Source organism: Dryobates pubescens, chromosome 27, assembly GCF_014839835.1.
Source record: "Dryobates pubescens isolate bDryPub1 chromosome 27, bDryPub1.pri, whole genome shotgun sequence".
Taxonomy (NCBI): domain Eukaryota; kingdom Metazoa; phylum Chordata; class Aves; order Piciformes; family Picidae; genus Dryobates; species Dryobates pubescens.
This window is the reverse complement of record NC_071638.1, coordinates 1,901,762-1,929,412: the sequence shown is the minus strand read 5'-3', so window position 1 is coordinate 1,929,412 and position 27,651 is coordinate 1,901,762. Positions and strand designations below refer to the sequence as shown.

Below are 27,651 nucleotides of genomic sequence, written 5' to 3'. Positions count from 1 at the left end.
CAGCACTGATCCCTGGGGCACACCACTGGTGCCTGGCTGCCAGCTGGCTGTGGCACCATTCACCACCACTCTCTGGGCTCAGCCCTCCAGCCAGTTCCTAACCCATCGCAGTGTGCTTCCATTCCAAGCCATGGGCTGACAGCTTGGCCAGGAGTTTGCTGTGGGGGATGGTGTCAAAGGCCTTGCTGAGGTCCAGGCAGACTACATCCACAGCCTGCCCCACATCCACCAGGCAGTCACCTGATCATAGAAGGAGATCAGGTTGGTCAGGCAGGACCTGCCCTTCCTAAATCCATGCTGGCTGGGCCTGATCCCTTGGCCATCCTGTAAGTGCTGAATGATCTTCTTAATAATGGGAACAATATTAATTTCATTACCTCTCTTCTGTGTGTCATTAGTGCAACAAAGGCTAAATAAAATCCCTTTAAAGGGATCTGTGTTACACCACCAGTGGTATTTTGGGACTGATTATGGATGCTGAACTACAAAAATTCAATCACCAAACTACAAAGCAAAAGTTGTTGTTCCAGCAGAAACATTACTCAGTTTATTCTGTGCCTTGCTTTCCATTTAAATAAACTCTTCAGAGCTGCAAGCTTCTTCTAGCAGTGGGACAGCAGGGTCAAACTAAGACCTCTTGCGTGGGGCCAGCTGAGCCAGGCTCACAGACAGACACTGCCATTACCATGTCCAGGACTCCAGGCTTTAGCTCTCACAGCCTTTCAAGCTTAAATTATTGGGGACACAGGAGCTCTTCCTTTCCCTTTCTTTCCCTAGTTTCTGTCAGCCTTCACCTCATTCTGCCTTCACCTCAGCCTTATCTAGTCTCCACATGCAGTGACTCTGGTGAACCAGATGCTGTCAGTAGGTATCTTCTCTATCCCTTCATCAGGCAAAGATGTGAAAACATTTTCTTCACAGCCTTCCATCTCTGCTAGAGGTGAAGGGTCCTGAAGCTTGAAACAAGCACAAGGAAAGGGAGGCTTTATCTCTTTGCCTAAAGTTTTTTCCCAATTTACCAGTTACAGAAGACACTTTGCTGTGCTGGACAGGAGGAAATTTCTAGCATCAGGGGGCCAGAGGACTGTTGACTGTCTTATGTTTACATTTTCCTCCTTACCTTTCCAAGACATTCAAAAGGAATTAAACAAAACCCAAGCAGTCTCCTATCGCCCTTCATGTTGCTTTATACCTAACCCATCATTATTTAAATGAATCAAATACAGAAGCCTAAAAGCAGTTCAAAATCACCTCTTAAAGATTATACATCCATTTACTGTGAGCCAACAGTTGTTCCTTTACATCATACCCTGTATCTCCAGAGCACTCAGGCAGGGAGCCTGGAAAATGCCATTATTTAAATGTAAAACATAATGAGGCTTGCTTTATCAACCACTGTGCAATCTCATCTTCTGAGGAGATCCACATTGCCAAAACAGAGTCTGAGATCACTTCATCTTCTTTGTGCTTTAAAAGAAACCCACTGCAGCCTGACAGCTCTAAGAGTAAATGACACAAACAGAAAGCACTTCCACAACCCGCTGCCAGCAGCTGAGCTGGCCTTGCAACAATGGCACTGAGCACCACAGCAGTCACGGCATGATCAGTGCTGGCTGGAAGAGCTGTGGCTGGTGTTTCAACAGCTGCTGAGAAAAGCTGGGTTTGCATGCTACAGACTGTACTGCCACAGGGTTTCATCTGGGATAGAAGGAGAGATAAAAGGCAAGAGCACATCTGCTCCAACTGTCTTTGCAGAGCGAAAGGAAGCGGTCAACACCAAGCACAGAAAGGAATTAGTATAGCATAGCATAGCATAGCATAGCATAGCATAGCATAGCATAGCATAGCATAGCATAGAATAGAATAGAATAGAATAGAATAGACCAGGGTGGAAGAGACCTTCAAGATCATCACATCCACCCTATCATCCAACGCCACCTAATCAACTAACCCATGGCACCAAGCACCCCAGCAAGTCTCCTCCTGAGCACCTCCAGTGATGGTGACACCACCACCTCCCCAGGCAGCCCATTCCAATGGGCAATCACTCTCTCTGTGTAAAACCTCCTCCTAACCTCCAGCCTAAACCTCTCCTGGTGCAGCCTGAGACTGTGTCCTCTTGTTCTGGTGCTGGCTGCCTGGGAGAAGAGACCAACCTCCACCTGTCTACAACCTCCCTTCAGGTAGTTGTAGAGAGCAATAAGGTCTCCCCTGAGTCTCCTCCTCTCCAGGCTAAGCAACCCCAGCTCCCTCAGTCTCTCCTCACAGGGCTGTGCTCCAAGCCCCTCACCAATTTCGTTGCCCTTCTCTGGACACACTCCAGCAAGTCAACCTCCTTCCTAAACTGAGGGGCCCAGAACTGGACACAGGACTCAAGGTGCAGCCTAGCCAGTGCAGTGTACAGGGGCAGAATGACCTCCCTGCTCCTGCTGGCCACTCTGTTCCTGATGCAGGCCAGGATGCCATTGGCCCTCCTGGCTGCCTGGGCACACTGCAGCCTCATGTTCAGCCTACCATCAACCAGCACCCCCAGGGTCCCTCTCTGCCTGGCAGCTCTCAGCCACTCTGACCCCAGCCTGTAGCTCTGCATGGGGTTGCTGTGGCCAATGTGCAGAACCCGGCACTTGGCTACAGCAGTGTCTAGGGCAGGAGGTTCCTCAGGTCAGACGTCTTCTCCATATCTAAGGGAAGCTAACTAAAACACAATTCTGTGAAAGAAATGATGGAAGTCCATTAGCATGCCAAGGAAAACAACATGTCTAAGTCTATACAATCAGCCACTGAAGAAAAACAACATCATTAACAGTCTCCCCCGACTAGGGAGATTCTACATGCTGACACTCTTTCCTGTGCTGCTTGTGTTTTAATGTCTTCCCTGCAAAAAAAGGCATGGCAAAAACTAATTCCTAAAGTTCAAGAGATTAGAGATACAACTCTCTCTTCCACAACATCCCACCACGTTTTCAGCTGGGTACTACAATAGGAAACGGTGGTCCCAAACATAAGGGCAATGAAGTTTGTGAGGGGTTTGGAACACAAGCCCTATGAGGAGAGGCTGAGGGATCTGGGGTTGCTTAGCCTGGAGAGGAGGAGACTCAGGGCAGACCTTATTGCTCTCTACAACTACCTGAAGGGAGGTTGTAGGCAGGCAGAGGTTGGTCTCTTCTCCCAGGCAGCCAGCACCAGAAGAAGAGGACACAGTCTCAGGCTGCACCAGGGGAGGTTTAGGCTGGAGGTTAGGAGGAAGTTCTACACAGAGAGAGTGATTGCCCATTGGAATGGGCTGCCTGGGGAGGTGGTGGAGTCACCATCACTGGAGGTGTTCAGGAGGAGACTTGGTGGGGTGCTTGGTGCCGTGGGTTAGTTGTTTAGGTGGGTTGGACTCGATGATAGGTTGGACACGATGATCTTGAAGGTCTCTTCCAACCTGGTTTATTCTATTCTGTTCCATATTACAGATACGATGTTCTTGGGACTCACACTGAAGCACACCAATAAATGCATTCCTGGGACTTGGATTAATGAAGCAGCTTGGACAAGAGTTTTCTAAATGACAAGAGACTGAAGTGCAATGGGTGGAAGCAGCCCAGTACTGCAAGATCCGAACACCAGACCGATTATGCCGATCAGTCTCTCTTATGAGCTCATACTCACCCGCACAACTACCACTTGCACTGACACATGTTCAGGCAGTCGAATGGGAGCCCGGAAATGCATTGCCAACGCTACCAGAAGGTGAAGAATGGAAATAAGATTTTTGCCATGGATTGCTGCAAGAAAGAAGGAAAAAGAAGCAATTGAAAAACTACTCAGGCCCTGTCTTAAACAAACATCTCTGGGAAAAAGGCAGCAGAAAGACAATGCAAAATGCCTTTGGTGAACACCAAGGCCTGCAGTATAATTTTACAGGCAGCAAAGCCTAGAACCAAGCCTCTCCTTAAGTTACATGCCTAACTTAAGAGTCCAAGCAGTTAGGCTCCCTCTCTAACCTATGAAGACAAGCAGACTCAATGGCTTGCCTTCCACTGTACTGGAGAGTATCCTTTGATGCTCACTGTGGTGGTCTGAAGAATTAGATCACCCTCCAGAACTGAATGGCTAACACATTGTTCCTATCTGTAGAGATTCAAATTCAGAAAGTGAACAAAAACTTCCTAATAAAAGCATATCCTTAAAGGAACAAATAGCTTCAATTATCCCTTGTACAGCCATGCACATCTTAAAGACCACAGAAGAAGAGAGCAGTTACAATCCATATGTGGATGTGGTGATGCTCTACACAAGTAATGACACCAAGCTGGGTGGCTGTGTTGATCTGCTAGAGGGTAGGGAGGATTTGCAGCAGGACCTGGACAGGTTAGATCAATGTGCCAAGGTCAATTGCATGAAGTTTAACAAGGCCAAGTGCTAGGTCCTACACCTGACTCACAACAATCCCATGGTAAGCTACAGACCTGGGGATGTGTGGTTGGAAAGCTGCATCTCAGGAGAGGGACCTGGGGGTTCTGGTTCATAGTTGACTGAACATGAGTCAGCAGGGACAGAGAGGTGATAATCCTCCTATACTCAGAAATGCTGAGGCCACACCTTGAGCATTGTGTTCAGTTCTGGGCCACTCACTACAGGAAGGACATCAAGGTTCTGGAGTGTGTCCAGAGAGGAGCAATGAGGCTGGTGAAGGGCCTGGAGCACATGGCCTGTGTGGAGGGGCTGAGGAAGCTGGGGGTGTTCAGTCTGGAGAAGGCTGAAGGGAGACCTCATTACTCCCTACAACTCTCTGACAGGAGGTTGGAGAATGGGGAGGGCAGCCTCTTCTCCCTGGTGGCAAGCACTAGGACCAGAGGAAATGGTTTCAAGCTGCACCAGGGGAGATTCAGGCTTGATGCTAGGAAATATTTCTTCACAGAGAGGATTCTCAAACATTGGAATGGTCTGCCCAGGGCAGTGTCAGTGTCACTGACCCGGGAGATGTTCAAGCAACGTGTGGACCTGGCACGTAGGGACATGGTTTAGTGTTGACCCTTCAGTGCTAGGTCAAAGGTTGGACTGGATGATCTTTCAGATCTTTCCAACCAGATGTCTTCTGTGATTCTGTGATGTTAAAAAACTCCTTGCAACAGAAAGAATATGCTTAACCTATTGATTGCCATGTCCCCCTTGCCCATGAGGCTGAGTCAGACAGCATAACAGAGTCCTTACAGTCAACATTCCACTTGATTGTCCAGCCGTGGGGTCGGAGTAAATCATGGACAGCTTCCAGGACTGTCTGCAGCTTCTGTTTCTGCCCAATTTCAGACTGTGTCACTTCTGCCACGTTCAGCTTACGGTCAGCCAGTTTTTCTGTGTTTGAGGAAAAGAACAAAAGAACAGGCAGCATTAGACTGAACAAAGGCTTGAATGGGAATAATGAGCACAGAGCACTGGGCAGAGCTGGACTCTGCTAGAAAGTTTCCAAGAGAATAATTTTCCTTAGGATGCAAAATGGCTGAAAGCAAGCCTTTAATCCAAGTGTGTCAGGTCCAAAACCTGTGACAGAAAACTAATGAGGTCTGGCAGAATATGCTTAGCAATCCAGACTCAAAATATGGAACAACTTTCAGACAGGCATCAATTTAGTGCTAATACTTATTGTACTTTCCATTGTCTTTCACTGTTGCATATTGGCACAACACAGCCACAGGGTTTAATGGACTGCACAGGTTTAATAGAGTTTTCTTGCAACAAGTTCTGCCAGGTGCTGCACATTGGCCACAGCAACCCCAGGCAGTGCTACAGGCTGGGGTCAGAGTGGCTGGAGACCACAGCAACCCCAGGCAGTGCTACAGGCTGGGGTCAGAGTGGCTGGAGAGCAGCCAGGCAGAGAGGGACCTGGGGGTGCTGGTTGATGGTAGGCTGAACATGAGCCTGCAGTGTGCCCAGGCAGCCAAGAGGGCCAATGGCATCCTGGCCTGCATCAGGAACAGTGTGGCCAGCAGGAGCAGGGAGGTCATTCTGCCCCTGTACACTGCACTGGTTAGGCCACACCTTGAGTCCTGTGTCCAGTTCTGGGCCCCTCAGTTTAGGAAGGAGGTTGACTTGCTGGAAGGTGTCCAGAGAAGGGCAACAGAGTTGGTGAGGGGCTTGGAACACAAGGAAAGACTAAGGGAGCTGGGGTTGCTTAGCCTGGAGAAGAGGAGACTCAGGGGTGACCTTATTGCTGTCTACAACTACCTGAAGGGAGGTTGTAGACAGGCAGAGGTTGGTCTCTTCTCCCAGGCAGCCAGCACCAGAACAAGAGGACACAGTCTCAGACTGTGCCAGAGGAGTTTTAGGCTGGACGTTAGGAGGAAGTTTTACACAGAGAGAGTGATTGCCCATTGGAATGTGCTGCCCAGGGAGGTGGTGGAGTCACCATCACTGGAGGTGTTTAGGAGGAGACTTGATGGGGTGCTTGGTGCCATGGATTAGTTGATTAGGTGGCATTGGATGATAGGTTGGATGTGATGATCTTGAAGGTCTCTTCCAACCTGGTTTATTCTATTCTATTCTATTCTATTCCATTCCATTCCATTCCATTCCATTCCATTCCATTCCATTCCATTCCATTCCATTCCATTCCATTCCATTCCATGTTAATTCAGGACAAAAAAGGGGGAATATTGTGTTACTTGAGCTTGGGAATCTTTACTGCAGGTTAGCTGAACATATGAATTTAAGACAAAGTAAATATTGTCTTCTCAAACCATCACGTCAAAGACTCCTGTTGCCCCTAGATTTGCACTGGCTCAATGGAACTCACAGAAACCCATCATTTGGTACAATTTTGTCATGTTCTTATGGCTCTGTCAGATCATGGTCAATTACTTCTAAAAATGAACTAACACAGGAAATTTTGCAAAATGCTGATATTGGCTTTGAATTCTATTCCTGCAATGTAACTATCTGTTGACAAGGTCATAGACAAGTCACTCTGCAATTCCTTTGCATTGTGGCCCTGCCAGAGACACTGGAGATGAATTTCTCTCCAAAAAAATGTTAAAAAAAAAAGAAGAAAGAGGCCTGAGGAAATTGGGGTAGAGTCCTCCAGACCCCAGAGCAAAGGGAACAGTTGATCTCTTTTCTCCCTCCACACTTGGGCAAAAAACAGTCAAGCTCACTCTCCTACTAGGACTAAGAAGACAGGCATCCTGGCCTGCATTAGGAATAGTGTGGCCAGCAGGAGCAGGGAAGTCATTGTGCCCCTGGACTCTGCATTGGTTAGGCCACACCTTGAGTACTGTGTCCAGTTCTGGGCCCCTCAGTTTAGGAAGGACATTGAGATACTTGAATGTGTCCAGAGAAGGGCAACGAGGCTGGGGAGAGGCCTTGAGCACAGCCCTGTGAGGAGAGGCTGAGGGAGCTGGGGTTGTTTAGCCTGGAGAAGAGAAGGATCAGGGGTGACCTCATTGCTGTCTACAACTACCTGAAAGGTGGTTGTAGCCAGGAAGGGGTTGGTCTCTTCTCCCAGGCAACCAGCACCAGAACAAGGGGACACAGTCTCAAGCTGTGCCAGGGGAGTTTTAGGCTGGAGGTGAGGAGAAAGTTCTTCACTGAGAGAGTTGTTTGTCACTGGAATGTGCTGCCCAGGGAGGTGGTGGAGTCACCATCCCTGGAGGTGTTCAAGAGGGGACTGGATGTGGCACTTGGTGCCATGGTCTAGGCATGAGGTCTGTGGTGACAGGTTGGACTCGATGAACTTTGAGGTCTCTTCCAACCTTAGTGATACTGTGATACCGTGACTGGTTGAACATAATCCAGGTAGATATTGTAATTCCAGTCTTTAAACCAAAACCCCATACTGCATCAAAACTGTTGTGACAGTTTAGGCTGGGCCCTTAAGGAAAGGACAGCTGCAGAATTCTCTAGCTGAATGTTTGGGTGCAAAAAGGAAAACAGAGATTAATTCTAAACGAATTTCATTGGTCAGATGTGAGATGTACCACAGCAAATCTCTCTCACATTCTCTTCTCTCACTCACCCCAGCTTCAGTCTGTCTTTCATTTCTTGGCCAGAGTGCATGCTGCTTACCCTGGGCTGAAACTGATAAGAAAAACTAACTTCTTAACAAAGCTTTGTCCTAACAAATTTCCTTAATATCCTTTTCTCTCTCTTTCTCCTTTATCATCTAATTAACTGGACAGAAAGGGAAGGGGGAGAGAGGTTGGGGGGAGCCCAAGGTGGAATCCCCCTGCAAGGAGGCTTTCTGTATTGTGTTCTTCCCTGTGAATTCTTGTCCAGTATTTGTCAATACTGTGTATTTGGTATATATTCATTGCATTTCATTGTTGTTTGTAAAATACAGCTGCACTTGCTTCTCCCACTGAGTTTAGCTGTGCTTTATGCTGGTGGGTGGCTTAAACCATCAAACCACTACAACTGTTTTCACAAAATGGGCTGGCCTTCAACCCCAAAGATTCTTTCAGAAACATTTCAGAGTTGCCAATAACTTACTATGCCAGCAATGGAAATATTTCTGCTCTCATGCTCAAGATTCTTTTGGCCATTGTGCCTAGCTGAAGACACATACATCCATTTAAGACAAAAAGAAAAAGAAGTGACAGAAATCCAGAAGCACTTTAATCACTGAAACAGAACAGACTCACAAATACTTTGAACAGTTTGACTGCTTCTGTCCATGTACAGTGGGAAATTTTTACCCATATCTGAATAATATGCATGGGAAAAATGTTCTTTAGCCAAGATGTCTCTGAGTCTTCTTTAAACTGACTGCCAAAGCATGCCAATAGTATTTTCAATTATTTTAGACTGTTTTACAAATATAAAAGGAGATTAATGTTTTGGTCACTGTTATGGCTCCTATCTGTCCTCAGCCCAGGTTAGCTGCCAGGCAGGAAGTGCAGATTTACTTCGTTTCTTAACACCACGTGTACCAAGCCACTCCAGTCTCTCTTTGTGGCACTACTTGCACCTTGGTAAAACTAACTGAATAAGGAGCTTCACCACTTAGCCTGCAGAAGAGGAGACTCAGGGCAGACCTTATTGCTCTCTACAACTACCTGAAGGGAGGTTGTAGACAGGCAGAGGTTGGTCTCTTCTCCCAGGCAACCGGCACCAAAACAAGAGGACACAGTCTCAGGCTGCGCCAGGGGAGGTTTAGGCTGGAGGTTAGGAAGAAGTTCTACACAGAGAGAGTGATTGCCCATTGGAATGGGCTGCCTGGGGAGGTGGTGGAGTCACCATCACTGGAGGTGTTCAGGAGGAGACTTGATGGGGTGCTTGGTGCCATGGGTTAGTTGATTAGGTGGTGCTTGACTGGTTGATGGGTTGGACGTGATGATCTTGAAGGTCTCTTCCAACCTGGTCTAGTCTGTTCTGTTCTGTTCTGTTCTATTCTATTCTATTCTATTTGCTAATTCCTTACTCCAAACTGCTTTAAAACAAACCCACTGACAAGCTGTTTGTCTTTCACCATTTTCGTGTGTGGCTGCCTACCAAGACAGTTCTTCCTGAAACGTCTCTCACACACAAGGAGTGATAACTACTACCTCCAGTTTAATGTCCCTACCTTGTTGGCCATTCCTTCAGGCCCCAGAAAAGACAACATGCACAACAAGTCAATCCTTAATTCTGATGCCTGAAGTATCAGGAACACCACCACAGGCATAGCATTCTTTGCCTCTTGCATGAAGATGGATAGATTCAGCACAATCAGTCTTGCTCTTGCTGAAGAAACCAAGGCACCACTGAAGAACGACATCAGACTGGGGCTGAGCTGTGATAGATTTAGGTTGGGGAAGAATCTTTTGTTCTCCAGTCAGAGGCCCAATAGGAAGAAAATGAGGAAAAATCAATCCATTTGAGGTCTCAGGCTGCAGGGTGCACATGCCCACCTTTCCTAAGGCCAGCTGAGCTGCGTATGTATGGATTAATGGATTCGTAACTAAGCACTCTCTAAATGCATGCAGGTCTGAGGGTGGAACTGTGGCCTTCACAGAGAGCATAAGAAAGCAGTGATACCCACAACAAACAGCTACTGTGAAGTGCACCACCACCTGCTGAAGCAGTAGTGTCTATATGCTATGAAATACAACTGCATTCAAATACTCCCCAGCTAAAATGAATCCTATGCTTCTGCTCCCCACCATGCCTAGAGGGTGCCCACTGCAGTTTGACCAAGCAGTGGTAAAAGTACTCTTCTTTTACTCCTTGAGCTTTCTTTGAGGAGTTTTAATTGCACACAAAGTTAATTGCTGTAACCAAAATGCTGCAGACCTGCTATTTTAAGGGCATACAAAAAGAACTCGGTAAGCAGCATCAGTGGAGTTAGCACCACTAAATCCTCTAGCCCTGCTCTGACATGTACATCCCACATCCCAGCTCACTCCTCGAAACATGTCAGAAGTAAACTGAGAGCAGCCTGACTCTCTGCCCTCAAGAAACTGTGCCTACGGCATGAGATTGAACACATCCAAGTGCCAGGCTCTGCACATTGGCCACAGCAACCCCAGGCAGAGCTACAGGCTGGGGTCAGAGTGGCTGGAGAGCAGCCAGGTAGAGAGGGACCTGGGGGGTACTGGTTGATGGTAGGCTGAACATGAGCCTGCAGTGTGCCCAGGCAGCCAAGAGAGCCAATGGCATCCTGGCCTGCATCAGGAGCAGCGTGGCCAGCAGGAGCAGGGAGGTCATTCTGCCCCTGTACGCTGCACTGGTTAGGCCACACCTTGAGTCCTGTGTCCAGTTCTGGGCCCCTCAGTTTAGGAAGGAGGTTGACTTGCTGGAACGAGTCCAGAGAAGGGCAACAAAGTTGGTGAGGGGCTTAGAACACAAACCCTATGAGGAGAGACTGAGGGAGCTGGGGTTGCTTAGCCTGGAGAGGAGGAGACTCAGGGGTGACCTTATTGCTCTCTACAACTACCTGAAGGGAGGTTGTAGTGAGGCAGAGGTTGGTCTCTTCTCCAAGGCAACCAGTACTAGAACAAGAGGACACAGTCTCAGGCTGCGTCAAGGGAGGTTTAGGCTGGAGGTTAGGAGGAAGTTTTACACAGAGAGAGTGATTGCCCATTGGAATGGGCTGCCCAGGGAGGTGGTGGGGTCACCACCGCTGAGGGTGTTCAGGGCGAGGCTTGACAGGATGCTTGGTTGCATGGTTTAGTTGCATGGTGTTGGATGATAGGTTGGACATGATGATCTTGAAGGTCTCTTCCAACCTGGTTTATTCTATTCTATTCTATTCTATTCTATTCTATTCTATTCTATTCTATTCTATTCTATTTACAAAGCCACTTGAAGCTTCAAGTCTCTTTGTTTGCTAAAAGCACTCCATAAATCACTGCATCATCCTAAGGTTTTCTCCACTGAACACACACATTGCAAAGATGTAAGGGGGTAGCAAAATGTCAGTTGCTTAACTGAGTGTATCCTTTAATGAATCATTCACACAGAAGTGCACATCATGAGTATGTGACTGCTGCTATGCATTCTCCTTTTCCTTCTCCCCTAAACACCATTCTGTCAGGACTTTAGAAAAGAGCTCTCAGGCCAAAAGCTCTCAGAAGCAAACAACACAGACAAAATTTTTGACCAAAAGGCTTCTGCTGTAAGCTTCATCTTTTTTTCTGCCACATATTTCAGCAGTCTAGACTATACTTAGTCCATGAAACAGATATGTAGGAATCATCTAGATTTCCTCCCCTTTTAGCAGACAGCCTGAGAAGAACAGATGGAGAATCTGACACTGTAGCTGTCGGTGAAACAATTTGCATCCTTAGTGAGATGGTGGCTTACTGCACAGCTCTGCTGCTGTCTGCAGCTTTGGAAGAGATCAGCTTTGGGCCCCTTCCCTTGCATGAACTCACCTAGCAGCTTTTGCAGCACCTGCCCATCATAAAGGTCTTCTTCAAGTTGTTTGACAATGATTCTTTCCTCTACCAGCACATCATTAATCCAGTCAATTAGAACCTGGAAAAAGAAGGCAAATGTCTAAAACCAACTGGTATAAACCAACTGGTATGTGTTCCTTCCAATCAAGGCAGTGATAAGGAGCAGAGAACAGAGCAAGAGTACCTATATTTATGCATTTCCAAGTTACAGAGAAGTAACAAAGACATGCTTTTGCTCTGTTGTCTTTAGTTCAGGTCTCGCAGCATTGCAGTTAGAATTACCTCCATTTTTCCTCATTAAAATGTTTCCTTATTGCAACAATTCCAAAGCAAGTAGCCAGCAGCAGCTCTGCAACATTAATCTTTGCCAATATCCGTGTTCTCCAGGTCCCAAAGCTCAAGTCTTACCTGGTTTATGTGAAGAGCAGACCTGCCAAAAGATGACAACACATGTGCCCACGCTCCCACCATGTTGTCTGCCCTGAAGAGGTGTGAGTGGTGCGCCAGAAAAAAGAGGTTCAAAGAGTGAGATGCTCCTGCTAACAGAGGCTGAACAGACTCACTGGCTAGATTTCTGCCCTTACCAACAGGACGAGGCATTTTATCTCAAGCTACTGCAGCATACAGAAGTTTGCCATTAACATTTTGGTGAAAGTGGCCAGATAAGCATTCTACACATACATATTCATCTCTGTATGCTGACTACTGTAACTAGTGAGATCACTCCATCACCTGCAATGAACATAAAGAACCTTCCAAAAAGAAAAGGAACTGAGTTAAGTTTTCCAGGTGCCAAAGACAATAATTTCCAAGCAGTTACAGGAAGAAGCAGCCTTGACCACTGGAAGTTGGCAGTAGTGCTTTCCTCCAGCTTGTCATTTGAAAAACTGAATTACTTTCTCAAAAGCAATACAATTCTGTGAGGGGAAGCAACGGCAAATCCTGCTCAATTTCTGTCTCCACAAGAGGCAAGAGTATTGCCAATGGCAGACATGCCAAATCCAGCAATCAGAGTGACCCAAAGCAGTAAGCCTTGTTCAAAAACTCAACACACACACAAAAAAATCATATAAAATTGTGGATTCTTTACATGCACTTCTGATTAGTGAGACTTGGACAGACTGGAGAGCTGGGCAGAGAGGAACCTCATGAGGTTCAACAAGGATAAGTGCAGAGTCCTTCATCTGGGAGGGAATAATAAGCTGCACCAGTACAAGTGGGGAGGTGATCTGCTAGAGAGCAGCCCCATGGAGAAGGACCTGGGAGTCCTGGTGGATAACAAGATATCCATGGGTCAGCTATCACAGTATCACAGTATCACCAAGGTTGGAAGAGACCTCAAAGATCATCAAGTTCATCCTGTCACCACAGACCTCATGACTAGGAGACATGACAACGTGTCCCTGTGTGCAAGAGGGCCAATGGTATCCTGGAGTGCATTAAGAGGAGTGTGATGAGCAGGTTGAGGGAGGTTCTCCTCCCCCTCTACTCTGCCCTGGTGAGACCTCACCAGGAATGTTGCATCCAATTTTAGGCTCCCCAGCTCAAGAGGGAGAGGGATCTACTCTCCCTATTGGAGGGAGTCCAACAGAGAGCTACCAGGATGATTAAGGGACTGGAGCACTGCCCTATGAGGAGAGGCTGAGAGCCTCTGGAGAAGACTGAGAGGGGATTTAGTAAATGTTTATAAATATCTGAGGGCTGGGTGTCAAGAGGGAGGGGACAGCCTCTGCTCAGTTGCACCCTGTGATAGGACAAGGGGCAATAGATATGAACTCCAGCACAGGAGGTTCCACCTCAACCCGAGGAGGAACTCCTTCACTGTGAGTTTCACAGAGCACTGGAACAGGCTCCCCAGAGAGGCTGTGGAGTCTCCTCTGGAGACTTTCAAGAGCCACCTGAATGCATTCCTGTGTGACCTGTGCTAGATTCTATGGTCCTGCCCTGGGAGGGGTTGGAATTGATGATCTCCAGAGGTCCCTTCCAACCCCTAACATCCTGTGATTAGATCCCACACTTCTGCCTTCTCTCAGCAGTGATGACAGATTAAGAAAGGTTTTTTTGGGTTAATACACAAGACACTGGGAAACAACAGCAAATAAACAATAGACAGACAGAACTGCACTGGGAAACACCCACCTTTGCTATCATAGCAAGCATGTGAACATATTGGTCACAAGGGCATTGAAGTAACTCATCCTGGTTACTGCAGTTCATTGAATTTACCAATCTCAAGCAAGTCTCACTAGTGTCCATAAAGAAGTTTATAATCCAAACATGAAGTATTAATCCTTCTAGTACTTTGAAGTATTAATCCTTCTAGTACTTTCAAAGCATGCTGAAAATGTGCAGGGCTGAAACTCAGCTCTAACAAAAAGTGTAAGAGGCAAATCTTAGCTGCTTGACTTTAGAAGGCAGCTGATGGAAGTCAACCAATGGAAAGCAAGGATGAGCATCAGCGCCCACTTATGTAAATCACTTCTGCCCTCTAAGCTGCCCAGGGGGGTGAAAAGCTTTCCTGAGAAGTTCACTAGTCAGTACCAGCAGTTTGTATCAAAAGTGGTCTTCTCTAGAGCAGGTAAAGTGGAAGTGACATTGCAAGGCAGAACTTGATACACGAGGATGTGCTCTGCACCAGTACTACTGACCCGCTGCTCTGCTGGGAATGCAGGGATCTTATCCATCACCCAGGCCATTCCCTCTATGATATGGCCTCTGCTGGGCAGTTGCAGCTGCCACCACTGCTCTAACACGTGCTGCCAACTTCTGCCACATTCTCACACCCACCTAACACCGTTCGTTAGGCAGGAGCGCCACCCAGCTTCTCCGTCTCCTTCCCCTGCTTCATGGGCCCCTCCTGCAACACCTTCGTGGTTTGCACTGAAAATGAATTGACAATTGCACTTTGTCTTGAGCAGCCCAGCTTGGTGCCATATTGGCTAGCCTGTGGCACCTGGGGTCCTAATTGAATAGGGGGTATTGCAGCACTATGCCCTCGAAGGTACAGTCATCAAATTCAAACACATGCTTTAAGTTAGTTTTGCACTTGTCATTTGGCAAACATTGGGCAAAGAATAACGTTTTTCATCATTCCTGGCTCACTGGAGAGATCCCAGATGAGTAAGCTGGCCAACGTGGTGCCCATCCACAAGAAGGGCCGGTTGGATGAGCCAGGGAATTCCAGGCCTGTCAGCCTGACCTCAGTGCCAGGCAAGATCATGGAACAGGTCATCTTGAGTGCAATCACACAGCACTTAGAGGATGGCCAAGGGATCAGGCTCAGCCAGCATGGGTTTAGGAAGAGCAGGTCCTGCCTGACCAACCTGATGCAGGGAGGCCTGTGGATGTAGTCTACCTGGACCTCAGCAAGGCCTTTGACACTGTCCCCCACAGCAAACTCCTGGCCAAGCTGTCAGCCCATGGCTTGGATGGGAGCACACTGCATTGGGTTAGGAACTGGCTGGAGGCTGAGCCCAGAGAGTGGTGGTGAATGGTGCCACAGCCAGCTGGCAGCCAGGCACCAGTGGTGTGCCCCAGGGATCAGTGTTGGGCCCCATGCTCTTTAACATCTTTATTGATGATCTGGATGAGGGCATTGAGTCCATCATCAGTAAATTTGCAGATGACACCAAGCTGGGGGCAGGAGTTGATCTGCTGGAGGGTAGAGAGGCTCTGCAGAGGGACCTGGACAGGCTGGACAGATGGGCAGAGTCCAAGGGCAGGAGATTGAACACATCCAAGTGCCAGGTTCTGCACATTGGCCACAGCAACCCCATGCAGTGCTACAGGCTGGGAGAGCAGCCAGGCAGAGAGGGACCTGGGGGTGCTGGTTGACGGTAGACTGAACATGAGCCTGCAGTGTGCCCAGGCAGCCAGGAGGGCCAATGGCATCCTGGCCTGCATCAGGAACAGTGTGGCCAGCAGGAGCAGGGAGGTCATTCTGCCCCTGTACACTGCACTGGTTAGGCCACACCTCGAGTCCTGTGTCCAGTTCTGGGCCCCTCAGTTTAGGAAGGAGGTTGACTTGCTGGAACGAGTCCAGAGAAGGGCAACAAAGTTGGTGAGGGGTTTGGAGCACAGCCCTGTGAGGAGAGGCTGAGGGAGCTGGGGTTGCTTAGCCTGGAGAAGAGGAGACTCAGGGGTGACCTTATTGCGCTCTACAACTACCTGAAGGGAGGTTGTAGACAGGCAGAGGTTGGTCTCTTCTCCCAGGCAGCCAGCACCAGAACAAGAGGACACAGTCTCAGGCTGCGCCATGGGAGGTACAGGCTAGATGTTAGGAAAACGTTCTATACACAGAAAGAGTGATTGCACATTGGAATGGGCTGCATGGGGAGGTGGTGGAGTCACCATCATTGGAGGTGTTCAGGAGGAGACTTGATGGGGTGCTTGGTGCCATGGGTTAGTTGTTTGGGTGGTGTTGGATTGGTTGATGGGTTGGACACGATGATCTTGAAGGTCTCTTCCAACCTGGTTTATTCTATGTATTCTATGTATTCTAAGTCATATATTTCAGATACCAGGAGGAGATGCTTTTGTGACTAATTATTTCTACATATATATATATATATGAATAAAACTCATCTCTCACTCCCTGACCTGAATTTTCAGCTTTAGTGATGGTGCTGCTCAGCCATCTACCACACTGTGCTTGGTTACACAACAGAGCAAATGAAGTGAGGAGAAGAAAGGCTGCTGGCTGCAGATGGAACTTAATTGAACTCATCCTAATGTCAAATTATGGCCAACTGTTTTTAGAGTACCATTGGTGGTGATAACAAACAATGCTTTGAGGCATCATTCTGGGTCCTGACAAATTTCATATGTACAAGAGGATTTAAAGTGGTTATTGCAGCACCCAAACTAAGCAGCCTTCCACGACAGGCTGCACTGTGTCTTTCCCTGAACAAGAGTGAGGAATTAGGCTTTTCACTGGGATTTTTCATTTGATTTTTAATTGCAGATATTTTAGGTTTGGTGGGGGTTTTTTTCCTGTGGGTGTCTCTGTGTTACCACAACACTACACAACCTGTGTCTCCAGTGCATCTCCAGAGTTACAATGGCTCTGTCCAAATCGCTTCCAAACACTCACACAAGCTCTTCCTGGTCAATGCACTATGCTTGTAATTTCTATGGTGTGAGGCTAGCAGAAACTAAAGCAGCATTTTGTGGAGACAAAGAGAGATTAAATCAGGGTCAGTATCAGGTATCTCTGCTGCTGCTTTGCACTGAGAACCATTTACCCAACTGCATGTGAGTACAGAACAGAAACACTCAAAATCAATGATGGCAAACCATTGGCAAGTCTGACCGGTGTCGAAAGAGATTTGGGTTGGCAGGAGTGAAACCAAGTGATACTGCCAAATTTCAAAAGGCATGAGGCTCTGTTGCTGCTATTGACTCATTCCTCTCTAAGGGGAGAAGAGAAAGAACCACTTTGAACTAAAAAACCTCCATCTATTAATCTCCTCAGTCACCAGTCAGTGGAGATCTTGCATTGAAATTCTGTGGAACAAGCACTCTCTTCTGCTGGCTGCTCTGTATAGCACTTACAACAGCTAATTCTCACCCATCCCTGGGGTTCTTGGAAAATGTCATTAACCACAGAAAACAAGGAATAAATTGTTCAATTTTTGGCACTACCAAACCCTGGTTTTGCCAACACAGCTCCAAGCCTCACAGATTCACCCCAACATAATGACAAATATTTCCCTAGCTGAATCTCTGTAAAAGCTCTCAATTGCTGAGAAGTATCCAAATGATTAGCAACTCTCTAAATGACATCACTTTCAAGTAGGCACTCCACAGGACACATCTTTCCTTTGAGGATGATCTCAAAGAAATAATCCCCAGCTACATGCTCTTCCCTGCACCAGCCTCTCCAGTGCAGCTGGCATTAAGTTTCTCTCTTCATGCAAGTGCAAACTGAAGCAGTGAACTGAAGTCTGATCCTGCAGCATGCTGTAAGCACTCACACGTGTTCTCGAGTGCTGCTCCAGCCTCGGTTTTCTTTCCCCCTGAAGGCTTTCAAACTTCTAAACTGGGAAATATAATCTTGATTGAACGTGGCATCCAGGGAAGACTCACCAACTCATACCAAATTCAACAGCAAAATTGACAGTTCAAAAGTGATTCCAATCTCAGGATCCAGTTTCCTGCACCACAGAGCGGTTCTGGCTTTTTCACTGCAACGACTCTGCTTCAGTTGAATTGCTCCTGCTAACACTGCTGCTCCAACAGCAAGGAAACCACAGTCCATGCTGCAGGAGTGGTGCAAGGCCACTGTAGCTTTTGAGAGAACTAATGGATTTGGATACTAACAAAGAAAGAATGTGCAAATTCACTGCATTTAAAACTCTAATGTACACCCGGTGAATTAGAGCAACAAATGTAAGCACAGCTCCTCGCTAAACTTGGTTTGATGTGGGTTTGTAATCCCAAACCTGTTATTGCAGAGTTAATAACAGCTCACTGGGCTTGTTTTAAAGAGGCACCAGACAGCAGCTTGTTGAGGCATTCTGTGAAGCTGTATGTGTGCAGCCAGGTTGCACAGCATTTCCTGAAATGAATGTGCCACAGCTCAATATCCTATCTGGAGCCAGGACACACTACCCAAATTCTTCCCATCCACCCTGCTACAGATGTAGCTTTATTTCTAACAAAAACAGCTTTAAAAAATAACAAAGAGGAAGAGTACTGAGAAGCACAACACAAGCATGTTTGCTGGAAAGAGATCACATTTGTTGAGAGTTGTCATCCCTTCTCTTCCTCTTCCAGATTTCACCATGTTAACCTTAACAACTTACTGCATAGAACAGGTTCTCCAAGACACTAGTCCCTCAAGATCAAATCCTGCCAGAAACTATGAGCACTGCTGAGGCAGAAGCCACACTTCACAGCAGCACAGCCAGGAACATTGTTAGCAACACCTTGGGAGGGGTCTTCAGTGACAATCAGATTCAGGACAGTCCAACCCCTGCCACAGAACACAGGTAAACTGAGGACTTGGTAAAAAAATCAGCAGAATACAGGGCAAGAAGAATCCCAGTTCCAATTTTCCTATAATATCAGAGGCCTCCCCATTTTCACCTATCATGCCATGGCTCATTTCAGTCCTACTCTTTCTTCCCCTGAAATCCCACTAATGTTTTCCACAGCTCCTTCCCTGTTTTGATGAACAGAAGGAATGCAGGTTATATGTGCAGTGACTGCAGGTAGATTCAAGCTGAGCACTGATCCTCACCGTGATAATCACAAGAATATAAATGAACAATGGAACTTTACTCCAGAACTACCAAGACAGCTCTGACTTCTAGGATTTGCTTGCTTCTCTCAGTGTTGCTTTCAGCCTTACCTTGTTGATCTTTGTTTTCATTTTCACACATATTTCAGTAACAAATGATTCCTCAGCAGTGTTCTCAGTAGCTATCTTGTAACGACTCCATCTCACTAGTTAAAGATTTGAAGGATGTAACAGTGATTTCCTACCTTGATCAGTTCCTTGAACTTGGGGTCTTCTTTTGAGTTAGGATCAATCATAGTGCGTTCCTCATTCTCCTCTGTCCAAGTAAAATGGGAAACTTTAGTGAGAGCCACTTTAAATGCACACTGCTGAAATACTCCTAATCATGAACTGGCCCATCAGCTGATCAAGAAATGACAATGTATAGTCATCAACAAGGAACTATCTGATGATCAAAGTCTTAGGCATATTTGGACACACACAGGAAGACAATGGAGCCTTAACTTCCCTAAAAGAAGAATAGTTTCCACTGACCATCCCCAGCTCAGACCCTGCCACTGCAGAACACCTCAGGAAAATCACTGCCCTCTGTACCCTGTGAGGCATGTTAGTATCAACATGCCAAAAAGTGCTATAAACTACCTTCCTCCCTCTCCCCCACTTGTATTTCATTTCTGTTTGAAAATATCTGTCCCACATTACACCATCTTCAAGAGTACAGCAAGCTGATGGCACTACACTCGGTGCAGCTGCTGAGACTCGGGCTGACAGCTTGTGCCTCCACTCCCTGGTTCCCTGAAGTCTGACCATGCATGCAGCCCTGAGTCCATTAATTCCTTAAGCTGTGGTTGAGCTGGAGAATGAAAATTACTCCAACCTGTATTTATGCATGGGGGGAAAATACAAACTAGACCTCTCAGATGCAAAGTCTTCTATTTCCTCTTTAGCTAGGAGATGAAAAGACATGGAGAGCATTTGTCAATAGCCAGCAGGACAGCCACAATAAGCATGAATAAGATTAATTTTCAGAAGGGATGATTTGCTACAGAAGAGTTGGTAGCAAAATCAACTTAAGCTCAGTAAGGCTAACAACCTGACAGCCTTGGGGAGAACGACCCTCACATGTGTACCTGGTACCGTAGGTACGGACACCGGTGTTCAGGAAGCAGCTGGAGCAAGCCTCACATTCCAAATTCTGGTGCTTGCTTCCAGGTAGCCTCTGTCTCTCCCTGTACCCTTCATTTTAGCTCCTTTAGTAGCCAAGTGGTAGCTGTGATCTTGGTTAGATTTGCTCCTTTCATTGGAGAGCAAACCTTGGCTACTGCAGAACAGGAACACAAGGATGGGTGGCAGCTAACAGCGACGTGAGGAAATTCCTTTCCACTGAAAATTGTTCATAAACCCCACGGATTTATCCTCAGTTGCATCTCGACAGGCCTTACAGAATCCTATTTTCCTACTGATTTCTCAGTTCTTTCCAGCATGGCAACAAAGGAGGGGTTTTGGTGTGACTGTTGGTCAGGCTATTGCCACACTGCATGGAGGACTCTACCATCTAACTGCTTACCTTAGACTTCCTCTGGACATTTGGGTTCACAGTCTCACAGTATAACTAAGGTTGGAAGAGACCCCAAGGATCATCAAGTCCAACCTGTCCCAACAGACCTCACAATTAGACCATGGCACCAAGTGCCACGTCCAATCCCCCCTTGAACACCTCCAGGGACGGTGACTCCACCACCTCCCTGGGCAGCACATTCCAATGACGAACGACTCGCTCAGTGAAGAACTTTCTCCCCACCTCCAGTCTAAACCTCCCCTGGCACAGCCTAAGACTGTGTCCCCTTGTTCTGGTGCTGGTTGCCTGGGAGAAGAGACCAACCCCTTCCTGGCTACAACCACCTTTCAGGTAGTTGTAGAGGGCAATGAGGTCACCCCTGAGCCTCCTCTTCTCCAGGCTAAACAACCCCAGCTCCCTCAGCCTCTCCTCACAGGGCTGTGCTCAAGGCCTCTCCCCAGCCTTATTGCCCTTCTCTGGACACCTTCAAGTGTCTCGATGTCCTTCCTAAATTGAGGGGCCCAGAACTGGACACAGGACTCAAGGTGTGGCCTAACCAATGCAGAGTCCAGGGGCACAATGACCTCCTTGCTCCTGCTGGCCACACTATTCCTAATGCAGGCCAGGATGCCATTGGCCCTCTTGGCCACCTGGGCACGCTGCTGGCTCATGTTTAGGCAGCTGTCAGTCAGTACCCCCAGGTCCCTCTCTGTTTGGCAGCTCTCAGCCACTCTGACCCCAGCCTGTAGCTCTGCATGGGGTTGCTATGGCCAAAGTGCAGCACCTGGCACTTGGACTTGTTGAATGCCATCCTGTTGGCCTCTGCCCATCTGTCCAGTCGGTCAAGGTCCCTCTGCAGAGCCTTTCTACCCTCTGACTGACCAACATCTGTTCCCAACTTGGTGTCATCTGCACACTTGCTGATGACTGACTCAACCCCCTCATCCAGATCATCAATGAAGATGTTAAAGAGGATGGGGCCCAGCACTGATCCCTGGGGGATCAGCGCTGTCCAGGCTCCCTAATCTTCATAACAAAACCCAAGCCTCTGCTGTCTGAACAAACTTCCACAAACCTACAAAATACATGAATTTCTATGCTGCTCTTAACTCTTTTCCTTTACTTCCTCATTACTGCCTAGGATGAGTCAGGCAATCTAGTCAGAAGGAAGTGACACCCACTACACACCCAAAATGCTGCTAACTGAAACCCTGAACAAGATTCGACCCATAATTGTAAACACTTCTCCACAGAGCACTGCTTAAGGCTCACTGATGGCCTTCAGGAGTGGTCCTACATCTTCTAAGCTCACACATACTTTTATTGGTACCCAGAAGAGCTCACCTGGGGACACTCCTGATCCATCCACACACACAGAGAGCAAACACCACTTTGCCCACATCTCAAAACTTTGGATTTCACACTGCTTTTCTCCTTAGGAAATCGAAATGACTAATGCTTTTTCTTCTTTTAATCTGCTCTTTTCTTTTGTATTTCCATGGCAGTTTGCTTCAGCTAATTTTGTAGAGCAAGAGAGACATGTCCAGGACAAATAAAAGTGGTTTAATTCCATCAAGTTTTAAACACTTTTTGCTATTAAATTACACAGTTGTTCTTGTAGGGACCTGGGGCAAGGGGGAACAGAGAGAACAGGAATTCAAGTATCTACCTCCTTTCTATATAGCACTGTTTGTTTTACATACTTCTAATCACATTTAATTCCTAGTTACAGCAGCCTAAATACTCATCACCTGTTCATTCACTATCAGGTTCTGTTTTGCTGTTATTTTCACTTGCAAAGCCACAGCAATAACTCAACAAGGAACATGACAGAATCCCAGAAGCCTTTGGGTGGAAAAGACCTTCAAGATCATCAGGTCCAACCAGTATTTAACTCTACCAAGTATGGTGCTAAACCATGATCTTGAAGGTCTCTTCCAACCTGGTTTATTCTATTTGATGATTTGATGATGATCTTCCTCTGCACCCTATCTCTGTGTCTTTTAAACACCTCCAGGCACAGTGATTCACCTCTCTGGTGAGTTTATTCCAGTGCTTGAGAACCTTTTCAGTCATGAATTTTCTTCTAATACCCAATCTAAATGTCCCCTGGTCCAACCTGAGGTCATTTCCTCAGAAGAGAAGAGGAGACAAACACCCACCCCCTCCAGCCTCCTCTCATGGCTGTAGAGAGTGAGAAGGTCTCCCCCCAGCCTCCTCTTCTCCAGATGGAACAACCCCAGTTCCCTCAGCTACTCCTCAGAAGTCCTCCAGGCCCTCCACCAGCTTCATTGTCCTTCTCTGGCCAAGTTCCCACACCTCAAGGTCTTTCTTGTAGTGAGTGCCCCAAAACTGATCCCAGTACTCAAGGTAGGGCCTCACCAGTGCTGAGTACAGGGGCATGATCACTTCCCTAGTTCTGCTGTTCACACTATTCTGGATACAGGCCAGGATGCTGTTGACCTTCTTGGCCATTTCAGTACATGCTGGCTGTCAGTCAGCACCCCCAGGCCTTTCTCTACTGGGCAGCTTTTCGGCCACTATTCAGCAAACCTGCACTGCAGTGAATGGGGAACCTGTAGCAGTTGAACCTGTGGCAGTGAACCTGTAGCACTGCAGTACATGCATTGAGGAAAGGCAGTCTAAGGGTTCCATGAGAACCACAACACAGATTTGTGCCACAGGCTTTCTGTGAGTTGGCCCTTTTGCACTTCACTTCCCTATGACAAGCAGAGTCCCTCAGGGATCAGTCCTGGGACCAGGCTTGTTCAACATCTTTGTGGGTGCCATGGACAGTGGCATTGAGAGCACCCTCAGCAAGTTTGCTGATGACACCAAGCTGTGTGGTGCAGCACACTGGAGGGAAGGGATCCATCCAGAGAGACCTGGACAGGCTGGAGAGGTGGGCACAAGCCAACCTCAGGAGGTTCAACAAGACCAAGTGCAGTGTCCTGCATCTGGGTCGAGGCAATCCCAGGCACAAATCCAGGCTGGGCAGGGACTGGCTGGAAAGCAGCCCTGAGGAGAGAGACTTGGGGGTGCTGGTGGAGGAGAAGCTCAACAGGAGCTCTCAGTGTGCACTTGCAGCCCGGAAAACCAATCAGATCCTGGGCTGCATCAAGAGAAGTGTGGCCAGCAGGGCAAGGGAGGTGATTCTCCCCCTCTGCTCAGCTCTGCTGAGACCCCACCTGCAGTACTGCCTCCAGTTCTGGAGCCCCTATTACAAGAGGGATCTGGAGGTGCTGGAAGGTGTCCAGAGAAGGGCCAGGAGGATGAGCAGAGGGCTGGAGCACCTCTCCTGTGAGGACAGACTGAAGGAGTTGGGGCTGTTCAGTGTGGAGAAGAGAAGGCTCCGAGATGACCTCATTGTGGCCTTCCAGTATCTGAAGGGCGCTACAAGAAGGCTGGGGAGGGACTGCTCAGGATCTCAGGTAGTGATAGGACTAGGGGGAATGGAATGAAGCTGGAGGTGGGGAGATTCAGGCTGGAGGTGAGGAGATTCAGGCTGGAGGTGAGGAGGAAGTTCTTCCCCATGAGAGTGGTGAAGCCCTGGAATGGGTTGTCCAGGGAGGTGGCTGAGGCTCCATCCCTGGAGGTGTTTAAGACCAGGCTGGATGAGGCTCTGGCCAGCCTGACCTAGTGTGGGGGGTCCCTGCCCATGGAAGGGGGTTGGAACTAGATGATCCTTGTGTCCCTTCCAAGCCTGACTGATTCTAGGATACTATCGATACACAGAGATGACAACACTTCCCTATCAAAGAAGGATGTCTGAGATGCACTTGGCCAGTGGGTTAATGGAACTGAAGTAAATCTTTTGTGGACAGATTCAGCAGTATTTTCCATCTATTTCTTTGAAAGCTTCAACTTCCTATCTCCTTTCAGGATGATCACAGATCATAGATGAACTCAAGCTCTCAAGTCAGGTTTCCCATAACCTGTCTAGGTTAAGTATCTGCACAGCTGACGCTGTTCTTTAAATGCCATTTTTGTCCCTTCTGATTTGTAGCCTGTGTGTGACATGCAACAGCTCTCAATTCTCATGCCAAATTCTCTCAGTTTCAACTGAGCACTCTATGATCAGCAGCAAAGCAAAGGATATGGGGGGTCACAGTGGCCACCTTCATTAAGAATCACTTAGTTGAAGTCTGCAGCACAAATACATTACCTAATAGTGTGTCTTCTGGATGGATGTCCACGGTGCTTGGGTTCATTGGTGCATTGATAGCATTTTTACCCTCTTCTTGGAGGTCACTCACTGAATAGGGGGGGAAAAAAAGAAAGACTGTAATAAATGCAAAGTTTGCAGATACATAGGGGTTTGTATTCAGAAAATGAGGAAACATCTGGTAGGTCCATTTCAAAACAGGCCCACAGTTTATGGAAGTAAGAACCACAGCCACAATGGAAAAGAAAATCAAAGTAACACCTTTGTATAGCTTCTTATCAAACTGGGCTAACAACTTGCTGAAAACATTGCCAAAAACCCCCACAATTCTGTGGTAAGAGCAGCATCAGAGTGCCTGTTGTGTGCAGGATGGCCCAGACCTGGAGCAGACAGCACACTGTACAAACAAACTCCTTTTCGGGTAGCACGCCCACCACCTCTTCCAGCTGCACAACACCAGGAACTGCAACCTGCTGCTGGTCTTACAGCAAGCCTCAGAGAATCACAGGGAGCCATACCACAGACAGATGAAAATGTGTTTAATTCTAGCATTGCCAACAGCTAGAAACAGAGTTTGATGAGGAGAACACCAATCTGGCATTTGTGATTTCATGCTCCTCTCTTAAATCTAGAGCTCTCCTTTGGGAAAGCACCCTTCATCAATAAAATGGCTATTAAAATACTTCTTGATATCCTGCCACAGGAACTGAACTTGAGGCCAAGTACTGCCCCTCAGTTTAAGAAGGACATTGAAACACTTGAAGGTGTCCAGAGAAGGGCAACAAGGCTGGGGAGAGGCCTTGAGCACAGCCCTGTGAGGAGAGGCTGAGGGAGCTGGGATTGTTTAGCCTGGAGAAGAGGAGGATCAGGGGTGACCTCATTGCCCTCTACAACTACCTGCAAGGTGGTTGTAGCCAGGAAGGGGTTGGTCTTTTCTCCCAGGCAACCAGCACCAGAACAAGAGGACACAGTCTCAAGCTGTCCCAGGGGAGGTTTAGACTCAAGGTGAGGAAAAAGTTCTTCACCGAGCGAGTCATTCGTCATTGGGATGTGCTGCCCAGGGAGGTGGTGGAGTCACCGTCCCTGGAGGTGTTCAAGGGGAGATTGGACGTGGCACTTGGTGCCATGGTCTAGTTGTGAGGTCTGTTGGGACAGGTTGGACTTGATGATCCTTGGGGTCTCTTCCAACCTTAGTTATACTGTGATACTGTGATGCTGTGATACTGAACAGTTCTTTAGTAACTTCACAGAGCTTGACAGGGAGAAAAGCTGTCGCAATGCCATAATGCTTTAACATTCTCCAAGGCCACATCTCCCCTTAAACTCAGCTACTGATTATCTACTGTAAGCCAGGCTATGGAAATAAGAGCATCTGAAATAGGAGATACAAAGACACTACCACAGCCCCATCTATTCAGTGACAATTCTGTGCTGGCATGGTCTGAGCTGGCTTTTGGCAGCATTTGTGGTGTTCCAGTGTCCCTTGGGAGCGGTCCAAGTGCCATGGTCTTTTCAGGGAAAACCAAGGACTTCCAAATAAAGAAGGTCTGCTAGACAAACTTTTCTGGGGCAAGAAAAGGAGGAACAGTTAATAAATAGTCACAGTATCCCAACAAGCACTTCCTTCAAGAGCAGTCACTGTTCCCCTTTCCCACTGGAAAAATCAAACCACAGGCTAATTGTTTGCACACAGTCTGCAAAGGTTACAAAACCCTGCCTCAGGTATTGGCTTTTTTCTTGCTTGATTGAAGGGGAAGGCACAGAGATCCTACTGCTCCAGAGGAGGACAGGGACACTATAATGCCCATTCCTTCTCTCATGGCTACCTGAAAGGGGTACTTAAAACAAGTTACCACATGTTTTTAACTGCAGTCCCCAAACATGAGTTAATTCTTGTTCTTGGCATGACATTGAACCTGACTAAAATCCTCACTTGTTAATTGCTATTCTTATGTTCTCCAAGCAACAAACACCAGGCTCATACTTTGAGACCTTATGGTTCACAAACCACACTAGGAGCAGCTGGTTAGAGAAAACATGGCACAAAGCCTGGGGAAAGGGGGGGGGGGGGGGGGCCTGCCAGCAGTAAGCATGGCTTGCTTGTTTTGTGTATGCTCCACAAAGGGAGAGAACAGCATCCTCAACTGCAAACAGAATACAGTGCTCCTACACTGTGATGCCCACAGGCATACAGCCACCAGAAGGGACAAGAAGAATTATGTGGAAATTGGATCTTTAAAATCCTGCTAGCACTATAAATGTTCACACTCAACTTAAATCAAACTTCTTTTAGCTGTACCAGCCTTGTTTCTAGGTGTAGCTCTCTTTTCATTCTCACAGCACTGCTGTAATTCTGGAAACTCCAAGCATTCCATGAGGTCAAGGCATTGCTGTTCTTAACAGAAGACAGCCACCCAGCTTCTCTGGGCAGGGAATATATAGCACTGCCTTCAGTGTGTGCTATGGAAGCAAAATCATGCCTACATTTCAAGCCAGAATACTTTTAAAGCAGTTGTATCACCAACAGTTGAATTAAGGTGATACACTTGCCTTTATTTTTAAAGATAGAAACGCTCTCCACTCTTCCTAACACAAATACCTTAGTTTTGAGCAATCTGCTGAACTGAAAGAAAGCATTAATACAAATCTGTGCATGAAGCCCCCAAGCCTCACAGCATGAAGAGCCACACAAAAACCCTTACAATTTGCCCCCAGATCCAGTGGGGCTGGGCCAGATACCACAGGAGCAGAGAGTCATGAGCTACAGCTACCAGCAAAGCAGGGTTATGGCAGCACAACCAAAATGCAGCTGCCCAAGGAAAGCCCT

General features: G+C 47.4%; 1 protein-coding gene across 1 annotated transcript in view; it reads right to left on the bottom strand.

Moving 5' to 3' along the window:
• The window catches only part of PARVB (parvin beta), an 80,886-nt gene that overhangs the window by 26,548 nt on the left and 26,687 nt on the right, over positions 1 to 27,651 (bottom strand). Inside the window, exons 2-6 of the mRNA XM_054173896.1 lie at positions 24,825 to 24,914; positions 19,347 to 19,417; positions 11,835 to 11,937; positions 5,200 to 5,340; positions 3,655 to 3,770 (exon numbers count right to left, since the gene is read on the bottom strand). Of these exons, the coding sequence (XP_054029871.1) occupies positions 3,655 to 3,770; positions 5,200 to 5,340; positions 11,835 to 11,937; positions 19,347 to 19,417; positions 24,825 to 24,914 (521 nt within the window). The remainder of the gene's footprint in view (positions 1 to 3,654; positions 3,771 to 5,199; positions 5,341 to 11,834; positions 11,938 to 19,346; positions 19,418 to 24,824; positions 24,915 to 27,651) is intronic.